The sequence below is a fragment of the Drosophila elegans genome, unplaced genomic scaffold, assembly GCF_018152505.1.
Source record: "Drosophila elegans isolate 14027-0461.03 unplaced genomic scaffold, ASM1815250v1 contig_476, whole genome shotgun sequence".
In the NCBI taxonomy this organism is placed as follows: Eukaryota; Metazoa; Arthropoda; class Insecta; order Diptera; family Drosophilidae; genus Drosophila; species Drosophila elegans.
In genome coordinates, this window is record NW_024545863.1 from 19,761,695 (window position 1) to 19,782,635 (window position 20,941).

The 20,941-nt window shown below is 41.1% G+C and overlaps 5 protein-coding genes across 6 annotated transcripts; all 5 read left to right on the forward strand.

Annotated features, from left to right (window-relative positions):
* Positions 1-7,845: 7,845 nt before the first annotated feature.
* On the forward strand, positions 7,846-9,064 carry LOC108139154. The gene has a single exon (XM_017261771.2). It carries the CDS (start codon positions 7,987-7,989, stop codon positions 8,878-8,880), a length of 894 nt encoding a protein of 297 aa, XP_017117260.1. The 5' UTR covers positions 7,846-7,986; the 3' UTR covers positions 8,881-9,064.
* A 1,459-nt stretch (positions 9,065-10,523) lies between these two features.
* Positions 10,524-12,519, forward strand: LOC108139368 (serine protease gd). Its single transcript, XM_017262093.2, has 3 exons — positions 10,524-10,780; positions 10,841-11,012; positions 11,250-12,519. Exons 1-3 carry the CDS (start codon positions 10,574-10,576, stop codon positions 12,194-12,196), a joined length of 1,326 nt encoding a protein of 441 aa, XP_017117582.1. The 5' UTR covers positions 10,524-10,573; the 3' UTR covers positions 12,197-12,519.
* An 851-nt stretch (positions 12,520-13,370) lies between these two features.
* LOC108139370 (serine protease gd) lies at positions 13,371-15,600 on the forward strand. Of its 2 annotated transcripts, none has more exons than XM_017262096.2 (4): positions 13,371-13,502; positions 13,777-13,942; positions 14,042-14,759; positions 15,140-15,600. In XM_017262096.2, the coding sequence occupies exons 1-4, from the start codon at positions 13,386-13,388 to the stop codon at positions 15,546-15,548; spliced, it is 1,410 nt and encodes a 469-aa protein (XP_017117585.2). In that variant the 5' UTR covers positions 13,371-13,385; the 3' UTR covers positions 15,549-15,600. The 2 variants fall into 2 exon arrangements, with proteins under 2 accessions (XP_017117585.2, XP_017117584.1); XM_017262095.2 differs by having other exon boundaries at positions 13,447-13,702.
* Positions 15,601-17,510: 1,910 nt separating this feature from the next.
* LOC108139106 lies at positions 17,511-18,106 on the forward strand (the record flags this gene model as incomplete). The annotated part of the gene is given in 2 exon segments (XM_017261719.2): positions 17,511-17,621; positions 17,623-18,106. Coding segments are annotated over 2 exon segments (585 nt in total), but the record flags the coding sequence as incomplete, so codon positions are not given.
* Positions 18,107-18,520: 414 nt separating this feature from the next.
* Positions 18,521-20,744, forward strand: LOC108139372 (serine protease 44). The gene is made up of 4 exons (XM_017262099.1): positions 18,521-18,730; positions 18,956-19,121; positions 19,181-19,934; positions 20,138-20,744. Exons 1-4 carry the CDS (start codon positions 18,521-18,523, stop codon positions 20,553-20,555), a joined length of 1,548 nt encoding a protein of 515 aa, XP_017117588.1. The 3' UTR covers positions 20,556-20,744.
* The last annotated feature ends 197 nt before the right edge of the window (positions 20,745-20,941 follow it).

Genomic DNA, 20,941 nt, shown 5'->3' on the forward strand with positions numbered 1-20,941 from the left:
CCTGCACAGATAAATTTATAATAATACATTTTGTTAAATTTGTTTTTACGTTTCTGTGGAAATAAATTTAAAACCAGTTCAAATTTGGCAAAAATGGGAACACCTTTATATCCTTTTTTGAGTATTTACCTGACGTTGCATGCGAATATTTGACAGCAAGTGAAATGGCGTTGTTGTGGAACTTTTTCGCTGGTGCCAGAGAGTTGCTAATGTTGCCTGCGCCCAATAATCAGGGTCCTCAACTGGAGCAGAAAGAGGAAAGCGAATGATGGAGGGCATCCTTGAAAGTGTAAGCCCCTTGTAAGTTGAACAGCGGGATGGCAACGAAGCCTTGAGCCTTGCTCTTCTTTGGCACCTCCTTTGCAGCTCCTGCACCCAATAAACATGCATATTAATGGCCGTGAGTCCGGTGCCGTAGAACTCGGTGTTCGTGCGCCCATTTGCCTTGCAAAGCGATCAAATGAATCAACGATACTTGCAATTTCCTTGTCGAGTCTTTATGTGAGCGCATCTCGGAATGCTGGAAATGAATCTGGAGCTGGATGAAGATGACGATGACAGCGGCAGCGGATGCAGTAGCTTACCCAGAAAGCAGTGAATATAAATCAAAATGGAAGGCATTCATAACGAAAGCTTTAAATACATGAAGTTTCGGGTGAAGTCATAAACTAATGGCTGTTGATGGAGGGAGATACCGTTTTGGCATTATTTTTAAAAGCGTTTTTTTAATTGTTTAATCTAGAAAGCTCCTCAAAAAAACATAAAAAAGGAGTCATAGGCCATAGCAACTAAGTTTCTGTTTATAATTTAGGTATTTTTTTTACGATTTTTAACAATACAAAAAATATAAATTAAAACAAGTTTAATTCTTATCGTAATTTTTTTTGCTACTGTACATATTAAGAATCCCTGAGAGCATTGCACTCAATCAGTAAAAATCATTATCAAGGCCGATGGCCTTTTAATGGGTTTCTGCCGAAGAAGGCAATTAAAAATGAAACAAACGAAGATTGACATTACATTTTTGTGACAATAAATCCACTTGACTTATTTGCCATATGATGGAGCCCAAAGGCATCTGAAGTGGGTCAAAAGAGGCTGTTGGAATAAAGGAATTTATTCCAACATGTTGCTCCTTCTGAGCGGCTTTAAATGTTTTATATATTTTTCGTTCGTTTGTTTCTGTTTGCCTCTGATTTCCTTTCAGCCCGGACAGGAAATAAAAAAAAGAAGCAACAGCCAGACATTTGGCTGCGAAAAACAGGAACAAAGGACAGATAAAATAAGACGACTATATAAAAATAAAATCAAAATACGTGAGCGGTGGGCGTTGCGAGCATAAATCTCATCAATCAAATGGAATTGTGCGCATAAAGTTATCGGCTCAACTTACAGCAGATAACTCAACCCGAATCCCTCCGCCTAACCTTCCGCCCCCGCCCGTCCCCTTCTGTCCTTGTCCCCCTCGTCCTCTGGGGCAATTTGAGTTTATTGTTTCAATCTGTTAAGGCAACCCCAGGGTCTGGAGAAGTGCGACCCATAGCTTAAGTAGCCCCCGACTTGCAAGCACAAATGGGTGCACTTGCAGAAAAGCATGATAGGTTTTATTAAATTACAGTATCAGTATGTTAGAACAGATTTGCCGTAAAAAAATAAAATTAGAGGCCTGCAAAATTAGTTACAGTAAATTAGTCTTTAATATTTTAGTAAAGTGTCTGTTTTAAATGTCTAAAATTGTTTAAAATGCAAGCTAAAAGATATTGCTTTAAATTCACCTTTAATTTCTATGTTATCAAGTATGTATATATAATAACTGTGCTAAACAGAAAAATAAAATAATAAATAGGCAATGAAACACATAAACCTATAAAGAAGTTAATTTCTCAGGATGAACTTTTTCTATTTCTGCATAAAGCAAACAAATCAAGCCACTGCCCCTGGGCCAGTTTTGATTGTGGGTCTCGATTTGGTCGCGGTTTTGGTGCAGCCTTCGGCTCTTGTTAGATTTCAGCTTTGTTTGTTTTTATTTTGCTTTTTATAAACTGCTTTTGCTCCTAGAACTTTCACACTTCTCTGCTTTTTGTGTAAATCCGATTTATTTGCATTTGCTTTGAGTTGTCAGTCTGAATTCTGCCTATAATTCTTAGAATTTTTCTTGTGTTTTATCAGTAAATGGTTTTGGTTTCGTGACCTGCCCGGCTTTATCTGAGCTTCATTCAGTCTCAAAACTAAAACATGGGGTCTTTAAAGGTAGAAAATCATCTAACATATTAAAGGAGACCCAATTACGTCGCCTAATTATTAATGGCAGCAATTGGCTTCGGGGGCATTTCGCAAGCAAGTCGCGCAAACAATGAAGGGCAAACAGTTGGTCCGTTCTGTATCCGCCCTTCGGCCATATTGATTAGGTGCGTAAATATGAGCAAGATGGCGGAATATTCCAGTTTATGTCAACTGCGATTCGACATTGATGGGCCCAATGGCCTCTGAAGAGCCACACTGTGAAGCGGGCTCTCAGGATCAGGTGGCGAATCGGAGTATGTATCGAAGGGATACTATCGGTACATATGTTATAGAAATTATGTACTTCAAACTTGAATTCGGATTGAATAAACAAATCTTAAAGTTATAGTAGGACAATTTTGTTTGGACATCAAGACATTTTTTTTTGCTGATTTGTCTAAGCACAGTTTACTGCTGCTTAATTATTGGCCATAAATGGTATTTTTTTAAGTTTTATGATCTGAGGCATATAAAAATTTTTATTTTTCAAAAAGCACTCTAACTGTTATTGAAATTTCTAAAAATAGGAAAAAAATCAAGAATCTACGGTGGCACGTCAAGTGCAGTTTATGCTGAAGGCCACCGCAGCGAGGGTTTTCCAGCGAAGTGGCCGACAGTTTCCCGAACTGCTCTAACAGCAATAAAGCGTTTAATGCTGTTACTTGCCGCACTGTGGGTGGCGGGGAATGGGGCAGGGGGAAAACGCAAACTTTGTTGTTATTGTTGTTGTCGATATTTGAAAAGTTGCTTACTAATTTCGCTTAAGGAGTTCGGAAACTGCAATTCGCCGTAATTAACTGAAACGTTTGCATTTTAATAGACTTTACATTAATTGTGCGATAAGTTTTGTGCAAACGAAACATCAGGGGGCAAATTGAAGGTGCAGGGTCAGGGCAACATTATGAATAAAGTTTTAGGATATATACGTTATGTGATAATCGATAAGTTGAGTTGTGAATGGGCATGCGGTTGTGGAGTGGCGCATCGAGTATACGCAACGTTGGCTAGCTCATGAGTGCGTGTTTGTTTGTGCAGCAAAGCATGACTAATGACAGCTTTGGCCCGAGCCATGTACACGCCAGTATATATCATTTCGTTTAGCAAATAACAAATATCACTGTCCGAGTTGGAACAGCGACATAGAAAGTGAAGAACGGCAGGCAGAACGAGACGGAAATAAAGATAAATAGTAATTTTGAAATGTTTTCATGTTGCCTCTGCAGATGAAACGAAAATTGTTGGACATTCGGACGATGTGAAGCTCCTGGGAGCATCCAGCTCTAGCTGCTCACTCTTGCTCCTCCAAAAAAAACTCCCCATTTCTCGTCTCTGTATCGTATAAATATATACGAAGAAAACAGCGCATTTGCAACATTTATTGAGTCGTTGAACGAGTTGAATGAGTTTGGGTTTGCGTTTTTATTTTTAAACGCTGGCTGGAAGCCTCCAGAGCACCAGGCAAAGACTAAACGAGCGTACACAGTTTAAATATTGATTTACGACCACACACACACGCTGGCGGAGAAAGATACGGCTAGGGGGCGTGGAAAGAGAGAGAGAGAGAATAAACGACCGCAAAACAATGCAGGCAACTGGAATTTGTTTTTAAAATATGACCAGCCGAGAATTTCTATTTAACTATGAAATCAGTTATTTTCATGATAGCACAGAGGATTTTAATAAGAGGAAACAGCCTGAAATCCGATTTTCTTGTTTTTAGACTGCTGTGGAAGCCCTCAATAATTTATATAGCATGGACACCACAATAAAATCATTGTTCAATAAATTAGTTATCGTACTTTTGTTTATACGGACACAAGAAAATAGGTTAGATTGCCCCAGCTTACAATAAAAAAGCCTTTAAGGCATTGCCTACTTTTTGGAAGATGTACAGCTTCAGTATTTAAGAGACAACCCAAAATATATCCTGTGATGGTAATATATGTATATAATAACGACCGAACTCACAAAGATAAGTGATTAATTGAGTACACAGTTTTATTTTAAAAAGTGACATGGGGAAAGGATTTCCTTTCAGTAAACCGCAGACCCATAAGACCCATTAGGCCATTCAATTCATTTTCGGGAATTTTGAGGAGTCTCCTGCTAATTGAAGTCATGCCAAAGCATAAAGCAATGCAGTTGCGCCAAATTCACCAGTCATTAGGCGGCTCTAAGGGAAAATTGAATGTCAAGTGCAGGCCGAGGGAAATTGGAGGAGAGCAAACTGCTGCCACTCCATGACTGCCTGCAGCCAAGAACAAGAAGAAATTCATGACGATGCGATGCGATGCAGACAGAATGCGCAAATTGGTTTCACTTCGCAGAGCAAGCGTGAAAACGATGTTGTCCTAGTCCTGCTCGACGCTTTCCCGCTCGAGTAGTGCTGGGAAAACTTGGCCCAAGTTGCGGTAAACTTTTGCCCAGCACGTTATACATTCGCCGCGTACGCCGACACGCCAACATGGCGGATGACAAATGTTTCCTCTGCTGATTCGCAAATCGCTTGGTCCAACACTAACCATTAGAATAGATTAGAGCAGCTGGGAGCTCCTGGAACACAGCACTCAGCACTCAAGGTGTTGGTAATCTCTTTGTCGGCCTCGGTTATTATTGCGGCCTGTTTGTGTTGCCCTCCAGTGTCATAATAATTAAATGGAATCTTTGCCAGGCCAGCCAGAAATTCATCACTCTCACCATCTTTTGATGTGGCTGCTGCACTGCAAAAAAAATGTTAATTTGGCTTAAAGTATAATAACAATTTATTTTAAAACAGCTTATGGTACGACACGATACTCACTATGAATATATATTCTAGGCTGTTGATATTGTGTGCTATAACCAATTTATCAGAATATTAACTCCATCAACATTTTATATTAAAATACTAAAGTGTTTGTTAACAAAAACTTAAATAAAATGATTTATATTTTAATGCTATTTGTGTTCCACTTTTTCTAATTGAATAGCTCTTTATAATTTACTCGAAAAAATTATAGTTTTTGAAAATTTAAACGTATTCTTAGTAAAGCCAGATACATCAATATTTTTAATTTAACAAGATGAATTTTTTTATAAGCTATAAACATTTTTGATTTATATTACTTCGAATTAACAATATTAAATATTGCTACTGTTACTATTGCCAGTTTTTAAAAGATTTAGATCAATTTGCGAATAACTCTAAACATTCTTGACATTTTTTTTCTTGTGTTCGGGTGCGTGTCGCACTCGTTTAGTTATTTAAGGCAAGGTGGCAGATTCATTTGTAAGCCAGTCCAGGTCTGCAAACCTCGGGAATCGCTTTGTTCGTTGGTTTTGTTTTCCTTATGGATTCCCGGCCTTGAACTAAGATAAAGAAGCTGTCGTCCGACTTCCACTCGACTAACATATTACGGATGTAGGCGGTCTTAGGAAAATTTTCAATAAGACCTTGTCATGCGTGTCCGACTTTGGCCTTCACTGCCCACGCGAATTCGAATGTGGATGCCTTATTTGCCCAATCAACTGGCCATTTCTGGACCTAACATAACAAGGATTGAATATTTAAGTTGGCGCATTTATCAATGTCTCTTGGTAGTGATTCATAATGCACATTCACATTCTGTCATCTAATTTATTTTAATATTTTAAGATGAGAGCAAAGCTAAGCTTTGGACATTTGTGTAATTGTGCCAATTGGAGTAGAAATTATCTAAAAATACGTACTAAAATATATATTTCTGATTTATTAACTTGCATTGAGATTAGCAGAGAGAGAACCACAAAATGTTTCCATGATTGATGGATGAACGCGCTTCATTAATCAAATTTATGCACTTCAGCGATAGTTTGATTGATATTCAATAGTCTGACGTTATAAACTTGAAAAAGTCCTTTTATTATTCCTAGTACTCAAGTAGTCTCCTTGTCACCGCCGAATTTCGCGAAGCGGTTTTTGCTTGTACAATTCAGAAAACTGATTATTTATGTAGTAAACCCGGAACCGCAAACGGGTTCAAAGCGCATCCACTGGAAGTTGGTTTGGCTTTTTTATGCTGCGGTGTGCCAAGTCAAATGCATAACCAAAAAAATATACAACTTTACTTTTACGCTCCAGTTTTGTTTATTTTTTTCCGTTTGATGTTGCGGGGCTGCTTCTCCATCTGCCCAATGCTTAAAGCCATTTGAAAATGATTGGCTTTTATGTCAATAAGCGTCTCAGTTGTCCTTACTTGTTTCAGTTATTCTTTGGCATGACTTTTTTTCTTGACTTATTTTTATACAGCGTTCACTGCTTTTTCTTTCTGTTTTTGCTCTCGCGGTATTCTCTTGTAGTCTGTCGCTTAAGTGCCCCAATTAAATACAATAAATATACACATAAATTTTTATATACATCGCGCATATATAATAACAACTTGTTTTGTGGACCAAAAGCAGCAAAAAGTTAGCGCTTTTAATAGACGAAAAAAAAAGAAAAATGTAAAGCAAATATTTGTGCTGACCTTTGAGTCATTTAAAGTGCTTGTTTTTCCAGCGAGGGCACATTAAATTTTCACTTTGGAGAGCAGCTGCCAAACCAAATGCCATAAATCTTCCGGCTGAAATTAAAATCCAGGGCTCAAATCAAATTTTCACACTGAAAACGAAAATCAGTAAAGGGTCTGCATCAAATTTGCAATAAGTTGCTAAACATCGAAGCGTAAAATAAGCATTCATCACTCAGTTTTAGGTGCGTCGACATAAATCTTAATTCAAACCTTTTGTGGGTTTGACTTTTTAGGTGGTTCGGATTTGGCACGCACAATTGATTTATGAAAATGTAATGCTCACATGCAGAGGACTAAAAAACACCGAAACATCCTGTGATAGGCAATATTTTCTCTTTGAAATTAAAGCCGCCTCACAGACGGCAATAAAACCAAAGCTATAAAAGCTAATGAGCCCGAAAACTCGTCGCCGTTGTCACAGCCATCGCCCCTCGAATTTGCCACGCCCACCCCCATAAAACTAATATACGAGCCGGAGCATAATGAAAATCGCGGCCATCGTGTTGCGCTTGCATTCCTTCATAATATCGAATTTCACCTCGCTGTTTTGGCTCATAAAATGATGGCGATCGTCGGCTACCGTAGGAATATACGGCGTGGAATGTCATAAAATTTACGCATTGTTGTTGCTGATTCCCGATTCCCGATGAGAATGCTTGCTTACCGTTATTGCCTGTGAGTGCGCATAAATTGAGGTACAAATACAAACAAACAAGTTTTTGTATAGAAAGCACGGGAGGTCTTTGTTATAAGGGGGCGTGGCAATGGCTGATTTATTTGCAGATAACAAAATGGAATGAAGGCACTTACACTGCTGGAAATTGGCTTATATTTAATTTATTTTAATTTAAAGTGTCTGATTTTGCAAATTATCATGAAATATTTGAAGATTTTGATAATCTTTCATGAATAATTTATTAAATCAACTAAAAGGTCGTTAAAATACTGTAGCTTTTTTTAGCTAGCATCAAAATTTTCTGGGTATCTTATAGTCTATTTTATTTATCGTTTGAAATTATAAAATTCCATGTAAAATATGCGAACCATATATTTTTCAAGGTGTAGACTAGTAGATTTTTGTCACTCCACTGAGCAGTAAATAGCGAGGCGAAGGCAATTCACACACTCGCTGGGCAGGCCAAATTAAAAGAATAGAAATTCCAAGTACCTCAAAATGAGTGAACATCGAAATCCCTCCAAGGGATCGTCAGAAGGTGGGCGAACGATGGGCGTCCCATTCTTCGATGCGCTATGGCCGCTGATCCTGGACGAGAATCCCTGTCACATCGAGAGCAAGGTGGAGGAATATTTTGTGCCCAGCAAACCCTTTAATCGTCTAGAGTGGCACACTTATTTGGCTCGGGTAGGATATCCTTTCTACATGGCGCCGCATGAGCTGCGCTGTTGCAAGGGCGCCCGGCAGGAGGAAATGGAGGATGAGGACGCGGAAAAGGCCTTGAACAAGGAGGTGGAGGAGCGGAAGGGACCCGCACAGGCTGACTTCCTGTGCCGTGGAGCCCGTCAAATACGACCCGTAGATAAGGAGGTGGAGCAACTGAAAATGGAGCAGGAGCGTCGACAGAAACTGGCCTACGACTTTGCCAATCGCCGATATCCCTGGACCATGCAGACGCCCAGCCACGAATTGGGATTCACGATTACCGAGGAGCTGCAGCAGTGCTTCAAAGCACCCATGGAGCTGATCATTCTGCAAAGGATCCATGACCACGACTGCAAGCTAATGATCATCGATCTGGGTGCCGAGGTGGACATCAAGGACTGCCAGCGCTGGATCAAGTTCCGACCTTATATCCAATTGCTAGCCCTGGTGCGAACGCCTCAAATGGAACGATCGCTGCAGCTGCTAAATGTCTTTCACACCCTTCTGGTGGAGGAGTCGGCGGAGAACTCATGGAATGATGAGTTGTCCTGCTCCCTACGCACCGGCTTTATGTACGCCCAGAAAATACAGCTTCTCAAGTCCTGCGGCGAGCCATTGGTATTCGTCTTTAGCCGACTTCGCGGTATCTGCACCTGCGATAACTTCAAAATACTCCGTAGAGCCTAGAAAGAGATCCTCCAATTATTGCACACCTCACTAAACAAAATTAACTTGAAAGCTACAAAAAAAAATTGGTTGTGAGTTGAGGAGAATATTGTGTTTAATTAAAATTATAAAAGTGAAAAAAAATCAAATGTTGATGCAAGAGACAAATGCTAAGAATAACTTGCAATAAAAACATCAAAATTGTCAGAATGGTTTTAAATAAATGGGTTTTATAATAATGTTATGCATTTGTAATTATTTGATACTATCAGTTTATCTATTTAATAATATTTCGATTGTGTAGAATACAATTGTTTCAATCTCGTTTCCCAGTTCAAAGGGTTTAAAGCCTGGATTTGAAATGAATGAAGAACAAGCCGAATTTTAGGATCCAACACTCTGCTGGTAATTTTGGCCTAGTTTGGCCGTCATTTACGATTCCCCGTTCATGAAGCCTAATTTAATTGGACTTGATTTGGATGGCTTGGCCAGGCCCATCATGTTGAAGTGGCGCCCGAGCAGGAACCGCTCCAATTAGGGCGCTCAATTGGCGCTGCCTTCGAGTGCAGTCAGACGCACTGCTACCTTCCATTTGCCACCCGATTATTGACGCAGCCGGAAGCCTGCACCACCGTCTTCCGACGTGGTGTCAAAGTGCCTCCGCTCGGCTGGCAAACTTGAGCCCCAGGCACAATTCACAAGAAATTTGTTTGGGGGAAAAAAGAAATCGGAAAAGCAGCGAAAATTTCGCGCCAAATCTCAACAAATTATTACAAAGCTTAACAAACTTGGAACTGATTATAAAAGTTGCCGCCAGGCGGTTGGGGCAATTGGGGAAGCCGGCGGCCACAATGCAACAACAATTGAGTTGCGGGTGTCGCGAAGTTAGGTGCCTCTCTCCCTGCCCTCGTTTCATTTTTTTGTTTTGTTTAGAAAAGTTTTTGGCAAATGTGTTGTCGCTACTTACGGGGCTCCAAAAACACAATTTTCAATAGACATTCACATAAATCGCCTTGAATTATATTATTAAAAGTTGCTCATGCCTCGACAGATAAAGACCCCTAAAAAAGCTTTCATGGAAAGCTAAATATGAATCTTACTGAAATCCTGAACTCTATGAAATAAAATCTTTAATAAAGACCAGAACTTCAACAATTATATTAGTAATTTTCGCATCGTTTTCGCAGTTTTCAATGAATGAAGATATCTGTTTAATCAACAAGTGTGACATTCATTCGAAAATGTTTCCTCGTTGATAATTAATTTAAGATAGTTTAACTCAAAAACTATGCTGGAAACTTTGTTGTCTTAATGAAGTACTAAAGTAAATATTATTTATCTTTCAACTTTGTGCATTTGAGCAAGATCATAAAAAGAGAGATAGTAAGAGAGAAGAGAACGTTGCCTAGCTACATAAAAATGTTTTTAGCAATTCAATCCCAATGTTTATTTATCAGGGGGTTTTCCTCCAGAGAGCAGCTTACCTGAATGGTTTTAAGTAGAATCGAGCTCTGTAATGAGCACTTGGACGGTTACAAGTTGGGGCTTGGGGAGAAACACCCACCAAGTCAGTCTCAGTCAGTGGGGTGTTCCACAATCTGCGGAGAGATCAGCTGTTGCACCGAGCGGATCTGCATTGAAATCCGAGTGAGAATTGTGGCCCCCAGTTCCAGTTCTCGTTCAGCTCCAATCGGCATCGGTTGTTCCCATCGCAATGACAATCTCGCGGCTGACCTTCCTCGGCCTTTGTCTCAATCTGGTTCTCTGCTCGGCGTTGCAAGTTCCGCAGCACAATTGCGAAAGTTATTTTTCGTACTACAGAGAGGACAGTGGGGCCTACATTGGCGTTTTCACGGCTCCCCGCCCTGGAATCAATAGTTTATCATGGGAGGTGGTCTTCACGGCTCACGGAACTAACCAAGTAAGTGCCTTCCTATTTTGCATCTTTAAACCTTTTATTCTACATTCCCCTAATTTGCAGGCGCACACTGTCAGCTCTCTTATGCCGTATCCCACTAAAACTCGGGCCTTCGAAAATATTCACAATGGAGAACGTGGGCAAGTGTTTGTGCGCTTCCAGGATTTCGGGAATGAGCTACCCAAACTTACCCACGCGGAATTTAATGGACAGGTTTTGTGCCAAAACAATGAATGTGAGTAAGGCTTAAATATGTTTGATTGTCATAAATAAACTTTCCTCAGAAAAACGTTAAACAACTTAGTAAATCACATTTAAAGAAAAGCATTATAATTGTTATTTACAATTTTATCATTTAAAATCAGTAAGGTTCTGTAGGTTCTAGCATTTAGAAATGTGAGCTAAGCAGTAACATAATTTCACTCTTTAAAATGCAAAGAGGACTACCCTAACATTATTCTAACTTTTTCAGACGATGCCCCTTCCAGCACAATGACCAGAAGGCAGTCGATGTCCACCTCAACGCCCATTAGTCAACACTCCGCTCCAAGAGAAATGGCAGTGCCTCAGTCTCGTCCAAGACCGACCACAACGACCCAAAACGAGCTTAATCCGTTCTTCAATCGCCCGAGGCCACGGGTAGAGACTGACTTTGACCAATGCGGAGTGGAGGGCTTTGCGCCCCTGCAGATCGGAGGTGAACAGGTGACCAGGGGTCAGTATCCCTGGCTGGCGGCCCTCTACGAGGGTGAGTCTTCCGTCAAATACATGTGCGTTGTCTCGGTGATCTCTAAACGGACTGTCATCACGGCGGCTCACTGCATTCACGGCAAAAGTGCCAACCAACTGTGGGTCTATCTGGGCCGGCACGATCGCAACGAGAATCCGGAGAGCGGAGCTTCGTTGGTCAGTGTGGGCAGAGTGATCACGCCACCCGCGTACGAGGGCAGTCCAGTTCCGGACACGGACGTGGGTCTTCTGGTGCTGAACCACCCGATGGTGTACACCAAATACATTCAGCCCCTCTGCCTATGGAGCAAAGATTTCAGACTGTCCGCCAACGAGGGCGAGAGTGGCGCCGTGGCCGGATGGGGATATGATCGCACTGGCGAGAAGACCCGTTTTCCCAAGACAGTGAGTGTGCGATTGGTGCCGCAGGCTCAGTGCCTCAAAGAGATGAAGCGCGCGGAGGATTTCCTAACGCCACGGACCGTTTGTGCTGGAAATCCGGAGGCACATGGTCCCTGCTTCGGAGACTCGGGGTCTGCACTGATTGTGCTGCGAAATAACCGGTTTTACATTCGAGCCATCGTTTCCATATCGCCCCGCCAGGGAAATATCTGCGACCTTAGCAAGTACGTCATTTACTGTGATGTCTCCAAGCATATCGATTGGGTGCGGGAAAATATGGTGATGTAAGCAGATCATTTGGGTGTTCAAATACTTTAAATACTGGCAAGTTATATAATATTAAGTATAACATTTGCTGTATTAAATCTTTAATAAACCATTTATTTTGGCTCCAAGGATAGGCTTTTGCCAAGTTAGCGCGAATATTTTAATTTTACACTAAATAGACTTTCATTAACCCAAATATAAGAAAATCGTTCTATACCTGATGTTACTTCAGATTTGCCAACAACATGGAACATTTAATATTATGAAATTAATACTTAGTTAAAAGCTTCTGACTAAATAATCAGATGTATACATTCACTGATTAAATGTGTTTTTAACAGTAATAATCGTTTGACTTATTATACTCAGAGCTTTGGGAATTTTATTTGATTCGATGATCAGCTGCGAGGAAATTGAAGAGAATTAAGTATATATTGAGCTAGCAATATTCAAAAGCAAAAGAGATTACATCTATCTTGTCTTATTTTCACTTAAGAGTAAATAACAAAATCAGTTGTATCTCGTATTCTTATCAATAAAACGATGAGCCGGTGATTATCCCCAACAAAATGTCTAAAGTGGAAATTAATTCTGTGATTCCCAATTGGCAGGGAAAACTATAATCTCTTACAGTTGGAGAACACTTTGTATGTGAGGAAATAAAAACAACAATAATAAAGTAATCTGAAAAAAATTAGTGACGCCATTTGTTTGCTTATTCAGCATCTTCGATGTTTATAATGTGAATTTCACTTAAAGCGCAGATGAGCAGATCACTTATTAGCTTCTTAGTCTGACTAGCTGATGCCCTGCCTTCATTTAATACAGGTAGTTAAACATACCTGTATAATGTGCTAATAGAAAGATTTTCTTAAGGTAGAAAGTCAGATAACTTACACATTGAAATAGTAAAGCGAAGGCTAACTACATGGGAACTTGTTTCTACTTGTGTGTTACAATAGTGTACAATAAAAATGAAATTAAGAAATCGCTGTTACGCTTATATTAAACAAGGTGCTCTTTTCTTGAGTTCTTATTTTTATGTTTAATAATGCTTTATTAAGTAACCAGTGTCAAGTATTAAAACGTCGCCTGAATCGTTCTTTACTGGTTGGCTGGCAGCCGTGCCTTATAGGCTCTGCACGATGCGGAATTTCCAGTTTGCTCAACTCCGAAGCGCAGTGACTCAACAACCCGTCGTCGAGATTCAATGTATGTAGATGGGAGCGGGAACCGTGAGCGATACCTGATACTCAATCGGTTTTATTTGCCCACCGTCGCTTGTCGCGTGCGGAACCGAGCTTCGATTGTCCGAGATTCCGGAAAGGTATGGGTCTGGCATTGGCCGTGGTTGTATCGATAATCGCCCTTTCCGGCGGCCAACTTCTGCCGGAGAACTCGTGTCCCGACTACTTCGCATATGTCAACGATCCCTTCGAGGGTCTCCAGGGCGAGGTGACACTGCCCGCCTTCTCGCGCGGTCGCAATCGCATCGATTTGCGGTTCTCGCAGCGGGGTGATCAAGATGTATGAGCTGGCCAGCGATCTACGCGCTGGAATGACAACCGACCTGACCTCTTTGTCCCCTTCGCATTCCGCAGGCCTCCGCCGTGGGCGCCGTTACTCCGTATCCGGATGAGAGCGCGGTTCGCTCCAGCAGGGGGTCCTCCAAGTTCCGGATCTCCCTCAGACCGAATCCCACGGGTGGTTGGCCCAAGCTAACGCGTCTCACCTACAACAATCAACTTCTGTGCTCGGCCAGCGAATGTGAGTAAAGTGTTTCTCTAACTAAATATAGATTGGTTCTCCAAATAAGTCTTTTCTAATTGATTTGTTGTTGCTGAACATTTTTGAGCCCTATTTCAGACACACCACCCAACAGTTTCTTTAATCGCTTCTATGAGCTTCAGATCAGTGGATCGCTGGCGCCTTTGCCTTCCACTGGATTCAATACCTTCCCGAGAGATGGCTTCGATGTGGATGTTCAGACCGTGTTCTTTCCGCCTTCTCGCGGGATTGATGTTTGGCCTGGCTTTATGCAGACCTGGCAAACGACCCCTTCCTTGAAACCCCAGTTGGCCACACCAGCGCCCACGCCGCCTGTTTTCTGGCCAACTCCTGGGCCACCTTTGACTACAGAATCAGCACTATTACCATCACCGATTGAAACCAATTCTCCATCAATGTCGGTTCAATCTGTACGGTTTAATCCGCGATCTCCTGCTGCTTCCATAGTTTGCGGGAGAGAGGGCAGCCTATCTCCGTATATTGTGCGGGGCAAGGAGTTCCCGCGTGGAATGTATCCCTGGCTGTCGGCCATCTACCACAAGGAGTCGCGATCGTTGGCCTTCAAGTGCGGCGGATCCCTGATCTCCGCGAGCATCGTGATCAGTGCCGCCCACTGTGTGTACCGAATGGCGGAGAGCCGCGTGGTCATCGGACTGGGACGCTATGACCTGGACGACTATGGAGAGGATGGCGCCGAGATGCACAATGTGATGCGACTGCTCTGGCATCCGGAGTTCAACACCCGCTTGCTGTCCGATGCGGATATCGCCCTGATCACCATAGAGCGCCCTGCCAAGTATGTATCTTAATGCCCAAGAATACTTTATTTTCTTTTCGATATTTTACTTTTAGCTTTAAGAGTAATGAAATAGAAGGCTGAACATTATTTTTCCTTGGCGAGAATATTAATTAAACTTAAACAAAGAATTCGGTAACAGCACAAAAATCAATTACACTTAAACAAAGAATTCGGTACCAGATTCTTGATTCTAAATTCATAAGGCTAAGTTAACAAATTTAATTTTAAAAATCTTGTATAATTTAAAAAGCTCAGTTCAGTCAAGGAAGAACAAAATTCAATGATAATTTATTACTCATTAATTGCAAAATACTACTTAAATCTAACACTTATCCAGTGTTGAAATTATATTGATTCGCATGTTTTTTTTTTTGCAGATTCAACGACATTATTGGCCCTATTTGCCTTTGGACAGTGGAAGCGAGCAGTACGTTGTCCACATCCGGATTCATTGCCGGTTGGGGCAGAGATGAGCAGGGAACCTCAAGGACCCAGTATCCCCGTATAGTGGAGGCGGAGATCGCCAGTGCCACGAACTGTGCCAGCAATTGGAAGGCATCGATGGTTTCGGATAGAAGTCTGTGCGCCGGAAACCGCGATGGATCTGGACCCTGTTTGGGGGACTCCGGCGGAGGACTGATGGTCAAGCAGGGCGACCGCTGGCTTCTCCGGGGCATTGTGTCCTCCGGAGAACGAGGAACTAATGGCACCTGCCAGCTGAACCAATATGTACTGTACTGCGATCTGTCCAAGCACATCGACTGGATAAACGATAATATCCGCTAAGCCCCGGATTCGCTTTGTTTATAATTAGATTAAAAAACCCCCGAGGCCAAAACATGTATGTGTTTCATTTTGTGGTGATTTTTGGCAAAACGAGTTTGCGGCTCACATATCTCGATTATTTTGCTAGGATGGATGGTTGATTAGTTTGTCAAAAAAAAAAAAACCACAAACCCCTCAGCTTGTATGACAAGTAATTGCTATTCGCTTGAGGGAAAATAAAAATTACTTGATCAATTACTTATGAGGGGATGGGTTGAACAGTTGTGGTATGTCTGATTAAAATAATCTTGAACGATGGTCATTGAAATCCAAACTTATATATAATATTTTAATATTTATGATTGATATTTCGCAAGTATTAATATGCAATTTAACTATCTACAAAAACTATTTTTTTGGACTAACTATCTTTAAAAATATATGTATAATACTTAATTGCGCCTTGATATCATTGGCAATTAAAAGCACTTTAACCTTTAAGTTTCAAATTTAAAAACAAGAAAGAAAGCAAACTTCGGCAAGCCGAAGTTCATATACCCTTGCAGCTATCGCAAGAATAAAATATTCTTGAAAACATTAAAATTATGATTTACTTGCGTATATGTTTAAAAACATTGAAGCTATGACGATTTGCAGCTTAATTATTTGATTGTTCTTTAATATATTTTTATTATTTGTATGGGAGCTATATGATATAGTCGTCCGATTTTGATGAAATTTAAACCATAATTCTGAAATATTTAACCATTGCTTTATGTCGAAGAACAACCCAAAAATTTAAAAAACAATAAATTTATAATTTTTTTTCAATTATTTTTCCGATTGTTCCTATGGGAGCTATATGCTATAGTCGTCCGATTTTGATGAAATTTTGATCATAATTCTGAAATATTTAACCATTGCTATATGTCGAAGAACTAAACAAAAAATTAAAAAACAGCAAAGTTATAATTTTTTTCAATTATTTTTCCGATTGTTCCTATGGGAGCTATATGCTATAGTCGTCCGATTTTAATGAAATTTTAACCATAATTCTGAAATATTTAACCATTGCTTTATGTCGAAGAACAAAACAAAAATTTAAAAAACAATAAATTTATAATTTTTTTTCAATTATTTTTCCGATTGTTCCTATGGGAGCTATATGCTATAGTCGTCCGATTTTGATGAAATTTAAACGATAATTCTGAAATATTTAACCATTGCTATATGTCGAAGAACTAAACAAAAAATTAAAAAACAGCAAAGTTATAATTTTTTTTAAATTATTTTTCTGATTGTTCCTATGGGAGCTATATGCTATAGTCGTCCGATCCGGCTCGTTCCGACTTATATACTACCTGCAATAGAAAGACAACTTTTGGGAAAGTTTCATGCAGATAGCTTTAAAACTGAGAGACTAGTTTGCATATAAACGGACGGACAGACGGACAGACGGACGGACAGACGGACGGACAGACGGACATGGCTAGATCGACTCTACTAGTGATGCTGATCAAGAATATATATACTTTATAGGGTCGGAAACGTCTCCTTCACTGCGTTGCAAACTTCTGACTGAAATTATAATACCCTCTGCAAGGGTATAATAAGGTCTTTTTTTGTATTAAAATTGTTTGTAAAATACGTATTTTTACGTTTTTTTTTTGCGGTGCAAAAATATTAGTTAGATATGTGGCGTAATATATAAACACGTTTAAGCACGTGTTGACTGCTCACTGATTGGCATCAGCTGAACAAATGTTTGCCAAAGCGAGCGGCATGTTTAAATGGCCAATGCGTTATCTTTATAAGGCCAGAGCGATTCGAAGCCATTGACGAGGCTGGCGGAAAGTGGCAGCGGACCATCTGGCTGCTCTTCCTGCTGGTCCTGTTCGGCAGGGATGGCGAAGTACTGGGAAAAGATCCTGCCAATGCCATTAGGTAGTAGTCAGGAACCGAAGGAACCCTACCCAATGAACCAGAGCAATCAACAACCTACAGAATGCAAATGAAGAAACCATTTCCCAGTACATGCTCAACCTTGAAAGTGCACTGAAGGAAATACTATCCGATCTACCCGATACCCGGAAGAAAAAAAAGGCGTTAAGCCCTGCAGAAAGCACTGGCAGGATTAGCTGGTTTAAAGCAGCAGAGGGAACTAATTTGGCAACTTAAGCATCAGGAGGAATGGATGTTTTCGGCTGCAGCTAAGGCTGAAAAATGCCGGAAAGCTGTGAGGGACGCACTTAATGGCCTCCAGGATGCACCACAGAATCTCCATGACCTGTGGACCGAATCCGATAAGATAAAGGATACCCAAAAGCAAAGTAATCTTTGCCTGGAAAAAACTTTAGATGAATACGCCGAAGAGCGGATTGAGTTGGAAAAGCAGCTGAAGAATATAATCGATGAATATCGAGAGAGTGTAACCACCGTCCAATATAAGGTGAAATTTATATATTTATCCATATATAGCATAAGCAAACATAAAGTACAGACAGCACATAAGCAGGACATCTACGGCACCAACAAGTCTAAGGGCAGCATATTAATAATAAAGTTATAATTTCATTGCGTTTGATGTTTATTAACGTTTTAATCTAGCCGTATTGCGGAAAAATCATATTCATACTTAAACACGTTAGTTCAAACACATTGTTAATCGCAGTCGCAGATTGATCAAAATGCAAATGATCAATCAAGGCAAATTATAAATGGAATTCCAGCTTCAAGAGAGACATTTTTTACATAATTGTTCTAACAGTTGAAAATGCAAGCTTCGCCCAAGAATATAACTCAAAACAAAGCTTAGATATTAAAAAAAACCTACAATGTGGGGAGAGCCATTGACGTTATGAATAAACTTTAGCTTAGGGAGAGTCTTTAGATCGGGTAAAACACGTGCTCTTTGAGTGAAATGCTTTGGCATTTGAGTGAGTGAATATTTTTCATTAAAATGGATTGGGAAAGCTCTCCCCTAAGCAGTTGCAATGAGTCCGCTTCAGCTATTGATCGCTCTCCTCCTGGTGGCTCTGATTAAGTCGGGTCTTGGCCAGCTGCCCCAGAACGACTGCTTTCCGCGTTTCAAGTACAACTCCTTCCAAGGGCAGTTCATCGGTCTGGTGGAAGTGCGTCATCCCCCGGTCAACAACCATACACTAATCCTTCAGTTCTCCCAATTGGGCTATCACGATTTCTCGGTGAGATATAGCATTTTTTAGCGGGGAAATTCTTCACTCTTCCGATTCAACTGCATCTGAAGCTCTTATCATATTGCTTGCTTGCGGTTGTGCTTTTTCCCAAGCGGCAATGGTAATTGTTTTTGCAAAAGCAGAAACACAATCTTTGTAAACACGTCTCAGGGAGAACGAGCTGCTAGCTTATAATAAAAAAATATAATAATTTCTATTCCTTTTTATTTTTAGAACAATGTAGGCAGTATTTCTTTGGTGGACGATGATGAGACGACTCAGAAGAATTTGCGCCAGGGATTTCCGGTTCGATATCGAGTGGATTTTCCGATTCCCACAATTCCGCCCAAGATCACAAGCATGCGATTAAATGACATAGAGCTTTGCGGTGGATCAGAATGTAAGTGGTGGCTATAGACTCATGCCTGTAAATCCGTACTTAACTAAATTGATTTCTAGACCGCAAACCAAGAACTGGCATTACGCTGCGGATCACTTGGACCACCCCATACGTTTCTATATTTGAGGTCAATCCTCAACCATTGCCATCACGACCTGATCCAGTTTGGCGACAGGAAGAAGATCCACAAACCGAACAAAGTGATTGGACCTATAATAGTCCGCCAAGGATCACAAATAATGAAGAGAGATTTGGAGGAAGTAATGGATCGTTGCAACTATTCCCCAGTCCTGGAAGGGGTCCTGTGCCGCAGCAGACTTTATCTAATCCAGTTCGAGGAACTGCCCCCCGGAAGCCGGTGCCAATTCCTGGTACAATTAATACCCCCCAGCAGCCGGTCACAAATCCTGGTCGCAGTTCTGCCCCCCAGGCAAGCTCTTCCAATGGGATTCCGTGCGGAATTGAGAGGACGAGCACCACTCCCCTGATCTTCCAGGGCAGAAACCTGCAGCGCGGTCAGCTGCCATGGCTAGTGGCCATCTTCGAGAGAAGGGAAAACAACGGTCCCGCCTTCATTTGTGGCGGCTCCCTGATCTCAACTTCCACGGTACTGTCAGCGGCCCACTGCTTTCGGTTTCCTGGCCGGGATTTGACCGCGGATCGCACGGCCGTCTCCCTGGGACGAAACAGTCTGGCCATTCACTCCGAAGGTGAAATTCGGGGGGTGTCCCAGTTAATCATTCACGAAAACTATCAGATTAAGCAATTTACGGAGGCGGATTTGGTACTGCTCAGATTGGATGAACCAGTGAGGTGAGTCTGTGAAAAGTTGTAATTTAAAAAAAAGGTGTTGAAAATGGAATATAAGCTTTCCAAATTGATAGATGAAATAATATGTTTATAAATTAGAAAAAACTTTTTAATAGGACAGGATTTTGTTTTTACTTTTCTAAATAGCTGTAAGATATTTATAAAAACATATTAAAGGTAATTTCTAAAATATCTATACATTCCAGGTACAACGACTACATAGTACCCATTTGCCTGTGGAGCAGCAGTAATCGGATGGACCTGCCGCAAGGGCACACGACATATGTGGCTGGCTGGGGACCGGACGAGACCGGCACCGGCAACTCGGATGTGTCGAAGATCACCGACCTGAAAATCGTAAGCGAATCGAACTGCAACCTGGAGCTGCCCCACACGTTGGTCCAGCCGAGCACGCTGTGTGCCAAGAAGACAGGCAGCGGACCCTGTGCCAGCGACGGAGGCGGACCCTTGATGCTGCGGGAACGGGACGTATGGGTGCTGCGGGGAGTGATCTCCGGGGGGTTGATTAACGAGAAGGAGCACACCTGCGAACTAGCCAAGCCATCCGTGTTCACCGATGTGGCCAAGCACATCGACTGGGTGCGCCGGAACATGTGGGACTAAGAGGAAAAGTGGAGTTTGTCTGCTCTTTGGGATTCACATAGATATATGCATTTCAGACACGTAACTGGCAGATCCAAGTGCTGAGTTACTGTCTCTTAACTGGCCTCTACTCATCGGGTAATTCTCACTAGATTCATTAATCATTGAATGAAATAAATTGAAGAAGCTTATCTTGTGTACACTACAACAGATTATTAATTGTGTTCGATTTAAAAACATAAATGTTACAACTTTGTTATAACTTTGTTCATTTAGAACTGGCAAGAAATCGAAAAAAACTCTTTAACATGCTAAGCCTGTAAATTAATTCTGCAGTTTAATGTCCACTGGTATTTCAAAACGATAGTTTGAATTTGAAATCATTAATTTATTTGGCATATATGGTA